The sequence below is a fragment of the Lissotriton vulgaris genome, chromosome 11 (genome assembly GCF_964263255.1).
Source record: "Lissotriton vulgaris chromosome 11, aLisVul1.2, whole genome shotgun sequence".
NCBI classification, from domain to species: domain Eukaryota; kingdom Metazoa; phylum Chordata; class Amphibia; order Caudata; family Salamandridae; genus Lissotriton; species Lissotriton vulgaris.
Genome location: NC_141699.1, coordinates 124,157,723 through 124,178,848, shown reverse-complemented (window position 1 = coordinate 124,178,848; position 21,126 = coordinate 124,157,723). Strand labels below are relative to the sequence as shown.

General features: G+C 47.7%; 1 protein-coding gene across 1 annotated transcript in view; it reads right to left on the bottom strand.

Moving 5' to 3' along the window:
* Positions 1-21,126, bottom strand: part of CIT (citron rho-interacting serine/threonine kinase) — a 1,473,679-nt gene that overhangs the window by 1,108,092 nt on the left and 344,461 nt on the right. The window contains exon 11 of the mRNA XM_086942878.1: positions 6,400-6,505. Within this exon, the coding sequence (XP_086799004.1) occupies positions 6,400-6,505 (106 nt within the window). The remainder of the gene's footprint in view (positions 1-6,399; positions 6,506-21,126) is intronic.

Genomic DNA, 21,126 nt, shown 5'->3' with positions numbered 1-21,126 from the left:
AGTTGCCATGACGGAGGGACAGGTTTTGGTCTAGGAAAGGACCTGAAAAGGCCCTTCAGGAATTGTTTGATGAGCCTGTCCGCCCACAGGGAAGGACCCTCAGAAGTTCTAGTGAACCTAGAAATTGCTGCCAGGTGAACCTTGGACGCATGGGCAAGTCCTGAGTGCGCCAGGTGTAGTAGATATGGCAGTAGTTGCTGTGGGGTGACATGGAAAGGGTGTAGACCTTCTTTCGCACACCAGACACAGAAGCGTTTCCATTTGAGAGAATAGGTCTTTTTAGTGCTGTCAGCTCTAGCGTTAGCCAGGACATCTCTACACTCCTGCGGAATGTTCAGGCGGCTGAATTAGCGGTATTCAGGAGCCAGGCTGACAATTTCAGAGGGCCCAGGTTCGGGTGGAGAACCTGTCCTTGAGACATTGTGAGCAGGGTCGGATGACTGTGTAGGCGAAGAGGTGGTTGGATAGACAGACGATAAAGTTCCGTGTACCATTGTTGCCTCGGCCAGGATGGGGCGATGAGGATCAGGGTGCAGGGCTCCGATTTCATCTTCCTGATTCCTCTGGGTATCAGTGGGAATGGCGGAAAGGCGTAAGCAAACACGTTCCGCCAAGCTATGGAAAATGCATTCCCTAGTGTTCCTGGTTGGGGAAGCCTGCTTGCGAAGCTTGGCATTTGGCGTTCTCCCTGGTGGCGAAGAGGTCTATCTGTGGTGTTCCCCACATCGCGAAGATGTAGTCCATCTCTCCCGCATCCAGCTCCCATTCGTGGGATAGAGACTGTTCTCTGCTCAGGGCGTCCGCTAGGACATTGTGTTTGCCCGGAACGTATTCGGCTTTGAGTGTTATGCCATGTTGGAGGAGCCAGTTCCAGACTTTGAGATTCGAGAGAGAGAGAGAGAGAGAGAACGCGTCCCTCCCTGTTTGTTCAGGTAGTGCATTGTCGTGGTGTTGTCTGTCCTGACGAGCACTGGGGAGTTTCGGATGCGTGGGAGGAACGATTGGAGCGCCAGGAAAACTGCCCTTATTTCCAGAATGTTGATATGGAGTTTGGATTCCTGTGGCGTCCATTTGCCGTTGGTCTGTAGTTCTTGCAGGACAGCACCCCAGCCTTCCAAGGATGCGTCCGTGGTGACTATATGTGGTTGCGCCGGAAGCAGGAACGGCAGTCCTTGCGACAGGTGTTTGGTCGACCTCCACCATTGTAAATTGTTGACCATAGGTTGGGTGACTCGTATGCGGTCCTCGAAGGATCCCGCAGCTTGCGTCCACTGCCTTGTCAGTTCTTCCTGAAGGGGACGCATTTTTAGGCGGCAGTGCGGGATGAGCAGAATGCATGACGACATCATGCCGAGGAGCGACTTGAAGATACGGACAGTCAGAGTCTTTTTGGATGCCACTAACTTGGCTAAGGAGATAAGTTTCGATTTTCTCTCCTGTGATGGGAAGGCTCTTGCGCGTTCCGTGTCCAGGGTCGCTCCAAGGAAATTGATGACTTTGTTTGGTGTCAGCGATGACTTCTCTTTGTTGAGGGTCAGGCCTAATCGGCGGAAAAGATGCAGACAGGCGCTGGAAGATGCGGCTGCTGTCGACGGAGCCTTTACCAGCCAGTCGTCCAGGTATGGGAAGACCTGGTGTCCCTGCTGGCGAAGAAAGGCTGCGACAGGAGAAAGGCATTTTGTAAAGATCCGTGGGGCAGATTTGAGGCCGAACGGGAGGACACGGAATTGGTAGTGGACTCCTGCGACTGCGAATCTGAGGTACTTCCTGTGTCCTTTGAGGATAGGGATGTGATAATAGGCGTCCTGGAGATCTAGTGATGTCATGTAGTCGCCTTTTTCCAGAAGTCCCAGGATCTCTTGTAGCGTGACAATACGGAACGACTGTTTCTTTAGGAACACATTGAGTGCCCTCAGGTCGAGGATCGGTCTCCATTTCTTGCCCTTTTTGTGAATTAGGAAGAAGTGGGAATAGAACCCCTCCCCCTTTTGGGCGTGTGGAACTTTTTCTATTGCGCCCTTTTGAAGCATGGAAGCTATTTCTTGGAGAAGCAGCCGTAGGTGTCTGTGAGGGCGCTTGACAGGTGGTGTCGGTGGGGGATTTGAGAGGAATTCCAGTGAGTGGCCGAATTGAAGAAGTTGTAGAACCCACCGGTCCGTTGTAATTTGCCGCCAATTTTGTAGGAAAAAAGAGAGTTTTCCTCCAAGCCGTAAAGAATGTGATGGTGGAGGGGCTGGCCAATTGATAGAGTCATTGGCGATTGCCTGCAGGTCTCTTCTGTCCTTTTCCTCTGTAGGACGATTTGTTGTAGGAGGTTTGACGTCCCGACTGGTTTTGACGCTGTTGGAACTGCGTCTTGCCCTGTGAGTACGAGTAGGAGGACTTGTTTTGGTAGGAACCCCTGTAGGAGGATTGTCCTCTTCCTCTGTTGGTACGAAAGGACTGATTACGAGACTGTAGAGTACCCAGAGCTCTGGCTGTATCGGTGTCCTTCTTGATTGCGGTGACGGCTTCATCGATCTTTTCGCCGAAAAGATGATCGCCGTTATAAGGCATATCAATTATTTTGGTTTGGACCTCCTGTCTGAAAGAGGTGGCCTTAAGCCAACCTTGACGTCTTAGAACGGCGGCGTCTGCCAACTGTCTGAAGCCAGTCATGGCTACGTCGATGGCACAGTCGATCAATTCTGAAGCCGAAGTTTGGCCTTTGAGGAGAAGCGAGTGCGCCTCCGCTTTCAAATCCTCTGGAAGGTCAGCAAGGTAGGGCGCGATATCCGCCCAGAGTTGACGGTTGTAGCGTCCCAGAAGAGCAATGGAGTTGGCGATCTTCACCGTCGTCGCAGATGTAGTGGAAAAGCGTTTTCCGACGGCATCCAGCTTCCTCCCTTCTTTATCAGGTGGAGTTGATAAGGGGGATGCAGGGTTGCGCGAATTCTTCTGCGCCGCCTGAGTGACCACGGAGTCCGCCTTGGGGTGACCCTTGAGGCATGCTGGAGCCGATGATGTAGCCTTATATTTTTTGTCAAGTCTGGGTACTACTACCTGCAGGGAAGCTGGAGAATGCATGAGTTGTTTGCCCTGTTTCAGTAGGTGATCAATGATCGGGATCGATCTTGTTGTTTTCTTTGTTGGTTCCTTAAAATCATAGAGGAAGCATTCAGTCTCCTGTGTTTCCATGGACATATGGAACCTTTTGGCTGCCCTTTCCATGAGGTTATGAAAACCTCCAATGTCTGCGGGCGGAGACTCCGAGGATTGTGGCTCCGGAGAGGCTGGAGAGTGAGTGACAGTCTTGGTCGGCGTCCGCGTCTGTGTCATCGTCGCGACCTTCCCCTTCTTCATGGTCCCTCTCATCGTCATCGGACGAGATGGGGTCTTGTGCTGGGTCTTGCGTCCTAGGAAGTACCAGCGGAGGTGGCTTATGCCGTGGCACAGGCGCAGGAACGGGCACAGTTACCTGCGGGGTTGGAGGAACAACAGGAGTGGCCTTTTCTGGAAACCGCTCCTTGTAGTCTTGTATGAGGAAACGCAAGTCCGAAACGAAGGATGCTGGCAGGCACACCATTGGTGTCACTTGAGTGTGAACCTGAGTATTGACAGCTGGAGTCACAGGTTCCTCCACCTCCTGCTCTTCGTCGGTACTCTGGCACTTAAGTACCAGTTCCGAAGGGCTAGTGGCCTGGGTAAACTGTTCCTCATCCATTTCTTGGTCCTGTAAGAAGCAGGATGGTGTTAGTTGCTGCACCTTACTAGGTGATGTCATCTCCGGTGTAATCGTTTTTTTGGTAATTCTGATTGTAACATGGGATGTTTGGGCATCCATAGCATGTGAGAGGAGCTCAGACTCCTTCCAGGCACCAGTTGTCATCAACGCCTGTGACGATGGCGTCGTCAAGGAGCTTTCCGTCGTCGGCTGAATTGTAGTTTTCGTCGACGGTATGTCCGTCGTCGACGCCATCGTCGACGGTGACTTCGCCGTCGATAACTTTTCCATCGTCAACGGCTTCGTCGTCGTCGCCGACGGGGTGCTCCTCGTCGACGATGGAGGCTTCGTCAACGTCGCGGCTTTTGTCGACGGTGTCGACGTCTATGTCTTCGTCGTCGGCCGTGTCGTCGACGGCGCACTCCTAGACGTAGATGGAACGGTGGATGAAAGCGGTCTACCCGTCGACGATGAAGGTGTCATTCTCGTCGACGAGGAAGACGCCGACGAGGCCGTCGTCGTCGACACTGTTGTCGTCGACGTAGAGACGGTTTTCAGCGCTGAGGAGGTCGTCGTCGTCGTCGTGGTAATCAGTGGCTGCTTCCTGGGGACAGGAAGGTACTTGCCAGACACGGTAGGCTTGCCCTCTGAAGACTTTTTGGCCTTCTTAGGAGGGGTGTCTGAGGGGCCAGGCGAGGAAACCCTAGGCCTCTTCAAGGAAAACTGCGAGGCGCCAGACATGCTCTCACCTTCAGAAACCAAGTCGCCTTCTGGCCTGTCTTTAAGTCTGTTCAGCCATATTAGAAGTCTCCCTTCCCGGTCCTTCTGGGTTTTATGGGAGAATTTACGACATATCCTGCAGTCCTTGGCCTGGTGGTGAGGGTAGAGACAGTATAGACAGGTCTCATGTTGGTCATCCACGTGAAGCCTCATCTTGCCACAGGAGGCACAGGCTCGAAAAAGTCCTTTCTTTTTGCTATCAGCCATAGCAAAGAAGTCGAAAAACGATCGAATTTAGATGAAAAATCAAGATTCCTGAGGAGAACTCAGGTGGAGACTCCCTAGCACAACGTGCGGTAGAAAATCTGAGAGACTGAGGCTCCTCACAGGAAGGTTCTAGAGGGAGGTAGTAGCTGATTGGTTGTTCCTTTTACTTTGGTCCTTTTTTACAAAAGGACACAGATAGGCTACCAAGGTGGGACCCTGGAGCCTGCTCTGTTTGGTCCTTCCTGCATAAGGACCTAGATAGGTCACTAAGGTGAGACCCTTAGGCCTATTCTCTTTATGTATGTCTTAGGACATTACTTTTTTATATACCGGAGGCTCCCGTCTCGACGACGGGGAATGATTCAGGCATGTGAATCTATGAAAGACACCCAAATACTGGATAATAGATTAATTCTGCTTCAGTAAATCCCATTCATCATCCTCTACACATCTTTCCTGGGAAACAGCTTCTGCACACTAGACTAAAATACAGTTCAGAGATAACAGTCTACCTTTCAGCATGGAGCGAAGTTAAAACCCATCTAATCTCAACTTGCATTGATCGGGATGATCTGTGGAGTGTGTGCAAAACAAGGAGCTTCGAGCAGAGTAGTCCTACATTTCTTTATATAATGGGTAATAATATTGACAGAAAAAAGTCAGAACAACTTTTAATGATTAATGAATAAACGTTTTAGTTGTTTAACAATTACTAACACTGATTACCTTCTGTAGAGGTCATGTACAGACCATTTTAATTTCAGAGGGAAGTAGCAACAACAGTGGATTTAATTTCTTTGAAAATGCAAGAGAAACAAAAATTAACATTCATCTGTGGAAATCAATACGCGGTCAGAGGTCCAAGAAAGCTGCAGATGCGCAAAGATCACAGAAGTGTTATTTAGCGTGTGCTGCATAGATTATCTATTGGTATGATGAAGGTGCTTGCAACTTCACTTATTTGGACAGATATCTTAAACTGCTAAAATAAAGCAATCATTTAAACAATTAATAAGAAATGCAGCTATCTTTTGGGAGTATTACCTTTAGAGGACACACATGGGACAATCACATGCAATCGATAAACACTGTCTCTTCTGAAAATTAGAAATACAAGCCAGTAGCATTTTCACCTGTTTCAGATGACGGCAACCGTGCTTCTATCCCAAATCCATGGCGGACCAAAGGATGATTTCCCCCATATCCTTGGGAGAAATTAGAAAGACAGGAGAGAATCCAAAACTGAAGCGGGTCTGTTATTCTAGGAAGGGCTCCAATATGCAACAAGTTCCATTGGACTCTGGAGGAATCACACTACCAGAGGTGCAGAGGAGTTATTTCCGAGAGCAGTGGACCACAGTAAGTGGTGAGAAGCAGTAGACATGCAGGAGCAGTCTAAAGAAGTGCGGGCATCATTTAAACCAACATCTCTAAAGCTCTGCCACAATTATACCTCCATTGGCAAATTCTGAACACCCCCAAACTGAAGATGCTTGGGAAAGTACTTTCCAAAATCCACCGCCAACACACGTTGAGAATCTGAGAAACTAAAGGAGCAGAATCAGCGCATGAAATCATCTCAGCACAGCACATCAGAGGAGGAAGTGCTCACTGCACACAGTGGTGTGGCAGCACTTGCTCGCACTACTTGCATGAAAAGGCTGTATCTTCCTGAAGCATTGAGCAAGGCCATGTTTTGCTATAAATACCTTGTGACACTTCTCCTGGGAGGCCAACAGCTCTTTGCTCTTGAAGAGGAGTTTACTTTCCATGGAGCCGGTCTTGGCTGGAGAGTCCAAACCTGATACAACAGACCTAGAAGCAAACAAAAACACTGGCTTAAAAACCTTTAACACTGGCCTTTACAAATGTTTAACCTGGATTACTGGACCATAAGAAACAAGTCTACCCCTTTGCAATTCAATTATCTTTATTGCATGATTAATTCAAATCTTTGCAGTAGAAAACTACATTCAGAATCAACCTGTGCAAGATATTCATAAAGCTGCTTAATTCATTACAGTGAGATTGATTTAAAAATCATTTAAAATTAACAAGGATTTATGCTATTGTGAGAAAGTAAAAAATATGATCTCATTACTGTGCGAGATTTAAAATAAGATAAAAGTACCTAAAAAGAAACTCCTAATTAACAGTTGTTTGACTAAGTCTATTTCCTACCCTCTATACCCTAACATTCGTAACAGAGGGTTGTGCAGCTGGTTCTACATTTTGATTATGGCCTTCAGTAATCGATTGCAGCTGAAGGCCTCCCTACAATAATGCTCAAAATCATAGAAAAAGGCAAAACATTGCACTATGATGAACTCAAAATGCGAGAGATCATGTGCCTTATATTTGGCAACCACATCAATTATTCTAATGGATAGCATGTCACCACAGATTTATCATCTCTTTGGAAATATCTCAAGTGCAAGCCAATACAACATACCAGAATCACACCAAATTGATCTTCACGCAATATTCCAACAGCTCTACATCTAGTACTCAATACCAATAGGAGTCATGTGCCCACCTTCAAAGGTGCTTCCTGTGTATCTCATGTAAGTTCTAGAAAATATTCCTATAGAACATAAGATGAGAAGAAATAAATGGGTTACTTACTTTCGGTACCACTCTTTGCTGTAGAGACTTTATGTAACCACAGAATCCTCACTTTCTGAATATTCCTCGAGCATCAGACTAGGGGCGTATTTATCAATGAGTTTTGTCGGTCTTGCGCCAACCAATGGGGCGCAAGGGCGACACAACTACTAAGTAAATTAATCAAGCAATGGAAGACCTCCTTGCGTGGCCCTGAGTGGCTTGCTAAATATAGAGATCGACAACGCAGCCCAAATCGCAGCACTGCGTTTCTCTGCCCCAGGGAGGCGTTCCATGGGTGGAGCATGGGTTTTCCCATGCACCCACCAATGGATTTTGGTGCATTTGCAGATTTACCATTACTGCTAGACCTGGGAATGCGTCAAAATACAATGCCTTCCCAGGTGAGGCATTACAAGGAGAAATATCTCTATTACCCCTTGATGGATTTTTTTCTCTCTTTCTATATGTGCTGCTTTTTGCAACACACATAGAAAGTGGAAAATACCTCAGAGAATTGGCTTTGTGCAGGAAGGTGTTCAGCGCAGGCACCCTTGCACAATGGTGGAAGGGTGCCTGCATTGGTGCTAGTTAGCACATTGTGCGCCGCAGCGGGGAAAAGACAGGAATGAGCCCTATAATGTTAAATATGGCACAGTCTTGCCTTTTGCCCAATCACACAGCGCAGCAAGGAGGCTTGCTGCCCTGCATGATTTTTTGATAAATATGCCCTGGATAAGGAAACTTTTCAGCAGTAACTCTGTGCGCTGGTAGAGTGCGCCATGCAGCTATGCACCGACACTACTGTGCTGAGCCTATAGAGTCGCCACTCCCACGCACGGACATCAGTTGCTTTCGAGAGTTTGCACGCCCCCAGGCGCAAAGCCCAAAAGTGAATTGATGGGACCAGTGTGCAGATTCTAACACTCTGGATATTACTAATGGATAGAGTCCAACCACAGAATGGCAAGGAAGAAAGAGTCAGTAAGAAATCTGCAGGTAGATAGAGTCTCTACCAGAAAGAGCATTGCATACAGTAACTAACTTGTTGTTCAGATATAGACTTATAGCTGCAGATTCCTCACCTTTTGATTAGATACAAAAGCGTATCCAATGGGAGGAGGACTGTGAATAGGCGCAAACCAGAAAGTCCTGCATGATTGAGCAGGCAAAGTGCCCTTCTCAGCGGACTTGGGAGTCCAGATAATAGTGCTTTGTAAACATTCAGAAGGATGCCCAGGTAGCTGCCTGGCATGTGTCTAGTACAGGGACTCCCCGTCTCAGCGCAGTGATAGCAGCTTTGGCCTTGGTGGAATGGAGTGCGACACGTATTTGTATGATGTTTAAAATTGTTTAGCCTCACCGTATCGCACCCACCCTGGGAAAAGTACTGTGAAAGTTGGATAATGCATTCAGGAGCCTCCCTGCAAGGCGGAAGATCTCGGTTCATTTTTACACGTTTATATGAGAATGAGTCAGTTGGTTATCAAGTGACATTGGAGATTACAGACTCTTGTATGTTTGGTACAATGTAAAGTGGATGCTCGTTGGTTAGAAACAAATAGCTGAATTGTTCACAAAGTTATCGACGCAACTACAGTGTACTATGGGAGTTGTAGTGTTTAGGGGAGAGGTAGGTGGCTGAAAGTTAATGGGAGGAGGAAGAAACAGGAAATGAATGAGTAAGGAGGGGTTAAAAGCACGGGCGTTAGCAGAACAGGAAACAATCGAAATAGTGGAAGCAAGGAGAATGAAGACGGAGTAGCAGGTAGGCGGGGAGAGATATGGAGAGGGAGCGCGGGTAGGAGAAAGGTTTAAGGCCCAGATGCATCAAAGTCTGTTTTTGCGATTCCTTATTTGCGATTTTTAGGGAATCGCAAATAAGGAATCGCAAAACGGGATGCATGATTAAAATTGCATAAAATGTGCGATTCGGTCAAAATCGCAATTTTTACCGAATCACAAATATTATGCGAATTCCAATTTGCGATTTCGCAATTCCCATTGATTCCTATGAGCCAAAAGGCCGATAGGAATCAATGGGAATTGCGAATTCGCAAATTGGAATTCGCAAAATGTTTTTGCATTCAATGGGTGCAGGGGGGGTCCAAAGGATCCCCCCATGCACCCATGAAATGTATTTTAAAGTGCATGTTTCACACACACACGTCCTAAGGACATGTGTGTCTGTAACATGACAGTGTTTTAAAATGCATCTTTTGGCATTTTGACACATTTTCGCAAATTACCACGAGGTTCAACCTTGTGGTAATTTGCACCCCCTAATTGCGAATTCGCAATTTTAAAAATAATCATGCATTGCTTTTAAGGAATCGCAAATTTGCGCTTCCTTAAAAGCAATCGCATTTTTGGAATTCGCTAAAAATAGCGATTTCAACAAAAATGCTTGATGCATCCCAGAAACCTATTTAGGAATCGCAAACGGCCGAATTTTGCGATTCGCACCGTTTGCACTTCCTAAATAGGTTGATGCATGTGGGCCTAAGTCTAAGTGCGAAGGTGAACCATCAAGCCGATTGAAATAGCGAAGGGGGACAGAGGAAATGTAGACATTGTTGCATTGAAACGGGAGGAAGATTTAGATGAGTCAGTAAGGAGAGAGTGTGAGAAAGGAAGTGGAGAATAGAGGCTTCATCTTGAGGGTGGGGAGGATGTGCTAACGACGGGTTGGAAAAGGAGGGCATGCAATGGAGAATATAGAGGGAGGGGAGAGTGTAGGCACCGAAGGATTTAGGTTTACTTGATTTGAAAGGAGTCAGATAGCTTATGCTGAGCAGTGGAAGAAATATGTGTTTTTTTTAATGAAAATCTTTATTTAAAATGAGTATACACATTGCTGATTTACTGAAAAACATGTTTTATCGTTGTTACAGTTACCCCTGACGAAGGACCCTAGTGGTCTGAAATGCATTGGGTTAAATAAACTGCGTTTTAATGAACTATGCCTCGGTACGTGTTATTGGAGAGAGGTTCGGATGGCCTGCCGTAACATGAGAAACTTTGAAAATTGCAGAATCTTGCAGGAGAAGTAAAATGATTTAAAAACATGAAAATGAACGAAGAAAATATGTTGAAAAATGAAGAGAGAAAAGATAATTGGTTAAAAATTATGGCAAATGCGAAATATGGAAAAAAGCTGTTGCCACTGAGTTTGGGGCAAAAAAAGCCCCGAACATTGATGTTGTCTTGGTGGAATGGGCCCATAGCCTTCCAGAGGGCGCTTTTTTGCCAGTGCGTAGCAGATCCTAATGCAGAGCACAATCCACATGCAAGGGTACGCTCTGAACAGCCTTGCCTTCTTGTCCCCCACAGTGACCACCACAAACTGGTGATCGTCCACCCGTGGTGCTTGGTGTAATTGATTTGTGATTTGACGTTGTAATGTGTTTGCTCTTTCGGACGGATTCGTTGAGATTTTCAGCCCGATTCATCATCGGCATGTTTTGCGAGTCTGTAATAGCGAATAATAAGGAATCGCTATTACAGACTCGCAAAACGGGATTCATGTAGGAATCGCAAAATAAATTGCGATTCCTACACATTCCTTATTTGCGATTAGCAAATTGCTAATCGCAAATAAGGATGCGATTTCAAGGGTGCTAGGGGTGTCCACAGGACACCCTGTAGCACCCCTGAAATGCAAATTAGACTCATGTTGCGCACACACATGTCCAAAGGACATGTGTGTGTGTAACATACAACTGAGAAAAATGCACAAAAGTGCATTTTTCTCAGTTTTCGCTATTTACCACGAAGTCTGACTTCGCGGTAAATAGCGGGAAGAAATAGCGAATTCGCAATTTTTTATTGGGTCATGAATAGCATTTAAGGAATCTCAAATTGAGATTCCTTAAATGCGATCGCAATTTGAGAAATCGCAATTTTTTGCGATTTCTCAAATTGCGAGTACATGACCCAATGATGAATTTCAAATGCCATTTTTGCGGGTGCAAACGGCCGAATTCTGCGATTCGCACCGTTTGCGCCCGCAAAAATGCTTCATGAATCTAGCTGTTAGTATTTTAGGCAATGGAAAGGCGGAGGCAAGACAAGTTCTAGTGATAAATCCCTGCCAGCGTTCGGCACAGATCAGATGGCGGCGGCCTTCTAAATTCAGAAGCTCTGCAGGGTTTTGTGCCGTGTGTAGTTGGTAATTTACTAGTTTGATTACGGTATTTATCTGTTGGCTCTGGAAAGGTCCTATTGGTATATCACTCAGGTTTCTGACCGCTGAATCACAGCCACTGAACAACTCACAGGGAACTCTCCTCCACGGCCCCACGGAACTGAACAACAGCAAACATGGTGCGTATAACCCCTGGTCCGCATTCACTGCCCTGTGGGCGCACTCACACTTCGAGGGACAGGTCTCCCCGAGCTTCCGCAGAGGCCCCCTCTTCTCATGTTCATTCATAGCCACAGTGTATCGGAGAGGGGTCTGCTGTCTCGGGGTGATTGGTTTGGCGATGGTTACTGCGTGGATTCTGCCTGGACAGGCTCGGAGCATGCATAACTGGATTTAAAAAACAGACCAGAGGTCAAGCGGCTTAAGTGTGACACTGGGGCAGGCGCGAGTCCCCAGACTGCCCCCGAAAGAGACAGGTGCAGGTGCGTCCCGCGAGCTGCTCACGGGGTCGCGCGGTACTGGGGTCTGCCAGGGCCTTCCTGGTCAGAGGCAGGTGGGAACAAACCGGCCTTCCCTCGTGCAGATGGCGCGAGGCGCCTGCCTCGCTGAAGCAGGAGGACGGGCGCCTCGTGCGCTAGACGGGGCCTCTGCCAGGCTAATTAGATTAGAATCCTCTAAGCTCCATATGGCTCCTATCAGGGCGCGGAGCGGAGTGGTGGCTGTCAGCCCTTCCTGGCTGGAGCTCATGTGTGTGCTTGAGGTTAGCTCCTCTCTGGGCCTGGTTTACTGAGCACCCACATGCCACCAAGAAGCCTCCCTGATCCCAAGCCGCTGCGGAGGGCTGTCTGAAACACCAAACCCCCCCGGGCTGTGGAAGTGGGGTGCAAGGGTCACAGACGCATGATGGAGGGAAACAGGGAACCCAGAGGGGCAAATGTCAGGACCCGCAATGTGTAACGCGCAATCAGCAGCGCAGATGAGGGCCTGAGATGATAGGGGTTTAGCAACACGTTTCAGACTGCTGCTTAGGGTCTTTTTTGTAGCGCTAAGAGGAGTCTGGGAGCGTCAGAGCACTGGGGACGCTGTATGGAGTAAGCAGAAACGGCAAAGCGAACCCGGGTGTCATATCAGCATACTAGAGAATGTACTGAAGGGGACACCTTTTACTCACAAAGCCCTTCAGGTGTGAATGATAATTTAGGTTACCTGCATGGAATTCGGGGTAGACTCAGGTGTGGGTTCTGAAAGCACGAATGCGTTGGTCCGGTCTTCTCTCAGTGCGCATGCGCTGTAAGCAGACTCTGAGCGACCATGGGAGACGGGGCCCATGTTAGGCCTCAGCTGGGCTTTTAGGGGAGACTTTAAAATTACATACCTGAAAGATAAACTCTGTGAGAACCTGCAACATCATTGAGAACACTAAAGGGCTTAAAGAAACCGCGTATGCAGCACAGATTTATCCTGATAAATAAATACACAACATCCTTGTTATTCTGTGTATAGCACGGGGCGTGGCATTACTTGTTCACAATGAATCGAAATACTTTATATAACCACGTTTTACGAAGATGAATAACTAGAAGGAGAAAAAGTTTATCCAACTACATTTTACAATGATACATACCCACGAAGAGAAGTAGTTAATATAACTACATTTTACCCAACGCAAACAACGCACCCACAAAACTCCACGCCTGGATCTCCGACTGCGCAGACAAGCTCGCAACACAACCCCGACACACGCCGCCCCAGGAAAGCCGCCTGGTTCACCACTGCTCTCCAAGAAGCCAGACGCACCGCACCTGCAGACGCCTGAAGAACTGGAGAAACACCAAGACAACCGAAAACCACACCACCTACAAGGACTCCGTGACGCACTACCACAACCAGATCAGAGCCACCAAGAGGAACTTCATCCATAACAAGAATTCACCAACCACGGAGCAACGCCACAGACATCACCCCATCCCAAGACCTCTGCGGCAAGCTTGGAACCTCTTTCCACCTCAAGATCAAAAACCTCTACGACAACTTCATCGACCATCCACCAGCCTCCACAGATAGCCCCCTGCCCCCCAGAAACACCAGCCAGCCCACCATCTCCAACTGGACACCAATCACGACCGAAGACACCGCCTCGACCATGAAAAGAATCCACTACGGGACCCCCACCAACACCTGCCCACCTCACATCTACCACAGAGGTGCGACCGCCATTGCACCCGAACTGCAATGCACATTCAACACCACCTTCAAAACAGGCACCTTCCCAGACGACTGGAAGCGTACAGAAGTCAAACCTCTGCTCAAAAGGCCCACAGCTGACCCAACCGACCTCAAGAACTATTGGCCCATCTTGTTCCTCCCCTTCGCAGTCAAAGTTGCAGAGAAAACAGTCAACAGGAAACTGACACGATTCATTGAAGAGAATGCCGTCCTCGACCCGTCCCAATCCGGATTCCGAAGCAACCACAGCACAGAGACCACCCTACTCGCCGCCACAGACGGCACCCGCACCTTCCTGGACCAAGGCCACTCCGCAACCCTCATCCTACTTGACTTATCAGCGGCCTTCAACACCGTCTCCCACCGCACACTAGTCGCCAGACTACATAACGCAGGCATACAAGGAACAGCCCTGGAATGGATTTGATCATTCGCACCGGACGAAGCCAAAGGATCAGACTGCCACTCTTCCTCTCCGACCTCACGAAAATCACCTGGGGAGTCCGCCAGGGTTCAACCCTGAGCCCCACCCTCTTCAACATCTACATGGCCCCCCCTCGCAGCCATCATCCGACAACACAGCCTCAACATCTTATCCTATGCCGACGACACCCAGCTCATCCTCTCCCTCACCAAAGACCCCACCACTGCCAAACTCAACTTCCAGAAAGGAATGTAAGACGTCGCAGTTTGGATGACCAACAGCTGCCTGAAGCTCAATGCCGAGAAGACAGAAGTCCTCGTCCTCGTTCCCATCCCTCTGCATGGGAAAGCACCTGGTGGCTGACTGCCCTCGGAAGCCCACCTATCCCCTCAGACCACGCCAAGAACCTCGGCATCGTACTCAACTCATCAGTCACCATGAACCAACAGGTCAACGCCGTCACCTCCAGCTGCTTCAACACCCTTCGCAAGACCTTCAAGTGGATCCCCCCTGAGTCAAGGAAGACAGTCACCCACGCACTCATCACCAGCAGACTGGACTATGGAAACGCACTCTACGCTGGCATCAACAAGTTCCTACTCCGCAAACTTAAGAAAATACAGAACACCGCAGCCAGACTCGTCCTCGGCATCCCCCGACGCAAACACATCAGTCAACACCTACAAAGTCTCCACTGGCTCCCCGTGAATTAAAGAGTCACTTTCCAAATCCTCACTCACGCCTACCAATGCCTACCCAACAACGGACCCAAATACCTCAACCACAGGATGAACTTCCATGTAACCAAAAGAAAACTCTGATCTTCCAACCTCGCACTGGCTGAAATCCTGCGGATCCACAGAGCCAGAGCAGACAGAAGATCCTTCTCACACATTGCAGCCAAGACTTGGAACGAGCTACCAGCAGACATCAGACGCGCCCCCTCCCTGAACACCTTCAGGAAAACCCTCAAGACCTGGCTCTACGGCTAAACAGACCTGCACCCTTCCCCCCTCCCCCTCCCCGGCCCCTTTTCATCACCTTGAGACCCTCACGGGTGAGTAGCTCTTACAATTCCCTGATTGATTGAAGATCCCCGACCTACAAGTCAGAAGAGATGGATTGTTGATCTATAGCTGACTTAAAGACATGAATGAGGATCCGCCTAACCATTTTGAGGTTTGGCTAGACTACTCAATGGTTTGCAATACCTATTGTTACCAATTCATACAAAATCAATAGAGTGGGTTTCAGCTCCATCCAAGAAAGCATTTCTTTTTCACCTCATAAGTTTGGTGATGGAAAGCTCGCACCCCAGTGCATGAGGAACTATTTCACATTTCAAAAGTACATTACACCATGGCACATTCAATTCTTAATCTCATAGATGCACTATATACTGAAAGCAATCACAGTTTGTTTTGTTTTTTTCTCTGCAGAAAAGTTTCTTTTTATGAAGTATTCAAAATGCAGGCCAGACCTACTGGTGTTGCCAATTCCCATCCTATGGTTGAGGATAGTCAGGTGTGCAGAAGCTGTTGGGAAGGTGCTTGTCTAGTTTCAGTGTACTAAGATGTATGTAACGGAGTACCTGAAACTGCAGCAGTGTGTGATTGGCACAGGACATGCGCAGCAGGGTTAAGATAGTCTCTTGCTCCAAGATGCAGCAGTAAACTGGCTGCTATATTTTAGACTTCTAGTAATTCGTGTATGAGTCAGGCTGAGAAGCCAAGGTAATCTCTTTGGCTTTGGTAGAGAAATGGAAGAAATACTGTCATAATAAACATGATTCGCCTCATGGTTTTAAAGGCATGAATCATTTTCAAATAGCTTTTTGTTTTTCTGTTTACACGTTGCAATGTAACAACCACCATTCACGTGACGATGATTTCATCACTCACATGCCAGTAGAAATCACAATCCTAAATCCGGAAAATGTTTATCCTTAACATTTCGGGAATCCTTGCTGTGGATGTCTCTGAATTCGCTATGTACATCAAAATATCATCGGCGTATAAATATATTTGTGGTCAGGCTGTTCCCCTGATGGATACTTCTAACTGCAGACTCCTCAACTTTAGAAAGCATACTACAGCAGCACCTCCCAAAGGTGGAGTGGGTTCAAACCAAAACTGGTGCACTGCACAAACCCTGGTCCCAAGACCTGGCTGTCAAGGAGGTAGTGCTTCGTGAATGTGTAGTGACACCCACATCGCAGCTTGTCAAATGTCAAAGATAGGCACCCCGCATGCCAATGCAGTGGTAGCAGCCTTAGACCTGGTGGAATTGGCTCTTAGTCTTTCCAGAGGCTGCTTGTTGGCCACTGTGTAGCACATCTTAATGCAGACAACTATCTACCACAACAGAGTCTTTTTCTGCAACGCTTGCCTTGTCTTTGTCCCAAAGAAACCCATAAAAAGCTGATTATCCAACTGATAGTCCTTGGTATGATAGATGCAAAAGCTTAAGCTCTTTTGGGGTCCAATCAATGAGGCCTCTGCTCCTCTTTAAAGGAGTGAGGGGAGGCAAAGAACACTGGGAGAGTGAGGATTGCCCATCGTGGAATGAAGTCATGACTGTAGACAAGAAGGCTGCACAAGTCCTCAGTTCCCGTGGTCTGGGAAAAAGGCTCTATAACTTCGTTGCACTGGCATTGCCTCAAGTTCACTCATGCGACAGACTGAAGTGATGGCAAAACAAAAGGTGTTACAAACGAAAAACATCAAGACCACTGGAAACATATGTCAGACCTTTATTAAAACGCATCAAAAAAGATGATTTGAACAAGACAGTTGGTCTGGTAAATGGAAAAAGTTCGAAATGGCCAACAAACACCCACTGCAAGATATCGCTGGGCGACAGACAAAATAAATAGTAGGACATCCAACAGTTTAGCTACTTGTGAACTCCATATGATGACACAAATTTGCCCCAACGCTCAATACAGATGGATTTTGTGGAAGTGCATCTGAAGGCAAAGATGACATCCACCGCTTCAGGCCATAAATCAAATGCAGTGAACTGCCACTGTTCAATCTCCACACAAAAGTGTAGATTGTGCAAGTTTGGGTGAAGGACCCTGTAATGCTGCTGGAACAGAAGATCCTCTTTTAGTGGGAGCCTTACTGGAGGGCAGATGTTTATGCTTAGAAGGTCTGGGTAACTTATTCTTCTCGCCAAATCCCAAACCACTAGAATGATCAGCCTCAATCACTCTTGATCTTCTTCACAACTCTGGGCAGCAGAAGCAGGGGCGGTAGGACGCACAGGAGTCCCATATTCCTTTTCAGCCAAAATGCATATCTTAACCTTTTTGCAGGAACACCAATGGGCAAAACTTTTGACACGGTGCCCGGGGAAAATATCCAGCAGTTTTCTCCTCACGGTCAGAAGATGCCCTGTGTCACCTCTGGATGTCGATGCATTTCGTGATCTGCTAGATATCATTGACTGAGCTCATCCCCTCTTGTATCTAAAGACCCCACCTGGTAGTTCGCAACCAGGTAAGTGCCCGACACTCCAGCCAATGTCAGAGTTGGAGAGCCTCCTAGCACGGTCTCCGGGACAACTCCACCCTGCTTGCTACAGTGCCACATCACAGTAATGTTGTTCATGAGAGACTACCCCAGCCTCCTCCTGATGGATGGCAGAAAAGCCTTCAACGATTGTGTTCGAACTGCCACCTCTACAGATTGCAGATGCCCCTTCCACTGTGTTGGTCCCACTGGGACTTCAAATTAAATTCTAGATTCCTCAATTTCCACCTGGCGTAGTTGATTAGGAAAATGCAAAGAGGACAACAAGCATCCAGGACCATGGCTGGAGTATGTGAACCACAGCATGAATGTTCTAGACTGGCTACAGTGGAGAGAGGGTGTTCAATTGCACAGTGTTCAGGCCCAAAGACAATAGCAACCTCTGCGAAGGAATTAGTGGCAATTTTGGCACATTTATCATAAAAAACAAATTACTTACCTTTCGGTAATCCTTCTCTGGTAGAGACTATCTATCTGCGGATTCTTTACCTTAGAATATTCCTTTGATGTCAGACAGGATCCAAAATTAATCAAGCAGTACTAGCGTGAAGTGATGTCAGCTTGTTTCCGCGACTTTTCATGACCGTTATGCAGGGCCACATGGAAAGCTGAAAAATGTTGGGAATTTATAAGGCCGTTAGAAGTGTGATCCAGTTTACAAAGTGGGAGGGATGGGATAGTAGGTAAGGAATCGGAAGCCAGACAGTCTCTACCAGAAAAGGCATTACCGAAGGTAGGTAACTTGTTGATCGGATAAAGACTTTTTTATCCACAGATTCCTTACCTTAGAATAACTACCCAAGCAATGTTCCGCAGAGGTGGGTGTGCAAAACAGATTCATACCAAAAAGTCCTGCAGGACTGACAGGCAAAGTACCCATCACAACAGACTTCATTGTTCAGGCAGTAGTGTTTGGTAAAAATGTTCAGAGATGCCAATGCAGCTGCCTGGCATATCAAGGACAAGGGCTCGCAAGCTAAAGCAGTGGTTGCAGCCTTGGCTTTGGTGGAATGAGCACACAAGCCCTCAAGGAGTAGCTTCTTGGCTAGTGCATAGCAGATCTTAATGCAGAGCACTATCCATCAAGAGATGGACAGTTTTCGCATGACCTTCCCCTACTTAGCTCAAACATATCCTATGAAGAGAGGATTGCTCATCCAGAACTCATTGGTATAATCAAGGTAGAAGACAATGCTCATTTTATTTCCAGGTAGTGGGTCTCTTTTCTGTAGAAGGGTGAGGCTGAGCAAAGAAGGTATGCAAGATTATATTTTGGCCTACACAAAAGAGTATCACTACCTTCGGATGGAAGGAGGCACGTGTCTGAAGGACCAGCTTATCTGGTAAAAAAGTGATAGAAGGAAGGTGAACACACACACGGACTGCAGTTCACTGATAGTCCTGGCCGATTTTGTGACTATTACAAAAGCTGCCTTTATGATTAGTAACCGCAGTGGGCAGTTGTGCAACAGCTAAAAAGGCACGCACATCAGAAAAGTCAGAAATAACTTTAACTCCCACTGGGGCATAAGGAATGGCCTGGGAGAAAACATATGTTTGGAGACCTTTAAAGAACCTTGTCACAACAGGTGACTTGAACAAAGAAGGTCGGTCCGGCAGCAGCAAAAATGCTGATATGACTGATAAACAGCCTTAACTGGGCCCAGAGCTCTGCGGGGCCAAAGAGAATACACAGTAAAACCTGAGAAAGCGGTGCAGAGAGAGGTACGATGTTCTTAGATGCACACCAAGCCACACATTTGTCCAAGGGACGGGCGTATGCAGACGATAGAGGGACAACTGGCTCCCAGAAAAACATCTCAGACTTTGGGAGGCAGATCGAAAGCGGTCAACTATCGCCACTCAATCTCCGCGTACGAAGGCGAAGGGTGGGTGGGTAGGTAGGTTCGGGTGCAGGACCGTTCTCTGATGCTACAGAAGAACTTTCAGCAGATGCAGCCTGACTAGATGACCAATACTCATGCTCAGGATACCAGGCTCTCCGTACCCAACACGGAGCCAGAAGAAATACTTAGGCCCAGTCATTTCTGATCTACCTGAGAACTCTAGGCAGTAGTGGTATCAGCAGGCAGACGTACAGGAGGCCGGAACGCCACTTGAGACGTAAGGTGCTCCGAGCAAGAGCCGCTTTGGAAACTCCAACAAGCAGAAGTGCTGATATTGTGCGTTCTAGGTGGTGAAAAATAGATCTAACCATGGTACTCTATTCTTAAAAGAGAACTTGTACCACCTCCAGATGGAAACTCCATTTGTGATCCACTAGGCATCGAAGGCAGAGTTTATCTGCTCTGGGATTTAGAGAGCCTGCTAGGTGTTGATCCCCCAGGGAAATGCCTTGATGTTCTAGGCATGTCCTGCGACGCAAGGCCACTTGACAAAGAGTCCACAACCCCACCCAGTTTGTTGCAGTACCACATGGCAGTGGTCTCATTGAACACTTGCTCCAGACTTCCCATGGTCAGATTCCAAATTGTTGATTTCAGGCCTGGACTCCACCATACACCTCTCCCAGATGGCCCCCTCAGCCCAGGAGAAACGTGACTGTTACTACAGGTAAATGTGGCTGTGGAAGGAAGAGAGGTCTAACGCTGATCCTATCACAGTTTGTCAGCCACCACTGCAGGTCTGTGTTGGAGAGATTTCACGGATGCTGTGCCCACTGGGACTTCAGGTCCCACTGCAGAGCCTGCATATGCCAATGGGCATTTGTAACTAGCAGGAGGCCATGAGGCCTAACAGCCTTATAGTTAGTCTCACCGAAATCCAGGATAGAGGCAGAAACATCTGTATAATTGCCCGAATATCCTGGACTCACCGTTCTGGGAGCAACTGAGAGGGAGTCAGTTGTGACTTTAGCACGTATATGGTGAACTCTAACAAATGCAGGAGGTCCACCATAGTCTGGAGGTGGGACACGACTGAGGTGAGACCGCTTTTAACAGCCAATCATTGAGGTAGCTGAAGACTGGAAGTCCTGCCCTCTGCAGATGTGTTGCAACCACCATCACGTTTGTGAACACCCTTGGGCGCTGGCGAGGCCGATAGGGAGCGCAGCAAACTGAAAGTGCTCTTGGCTCACTGTGAACAGCAGGCAATACCTATGGGCCGATAAGATAGAAATGTGGGAGTATGCATCCTGCAAGTCCAACGCTACCTACCATACAGTATCCAGGGTCCAGGTCAGGCAGGACTGGAGCTAATATGAGCATTTTAAACTTCTTTTTCAGGAAGAAGTTGAGATGGTGCTGGTGTAGAATAAGACAAATCCTCCGTCCTCCTTGGGCACCAAAAAGTAGCGAGAATAGCAACCACAACCTACTTCTGATGCTAGCACCCGCTCTATGGCTCCCTTGGCCAAGAAAGCCAACACTTTCTGATTGAGAAAGGAGATCGCCCTCCGTCAGCCGGTGATAAGGGGTATCCAGAAAGAGGATGGAGTAGCCCCTTTGGACTATCTGTAAAACCCATCTGTGTCCAG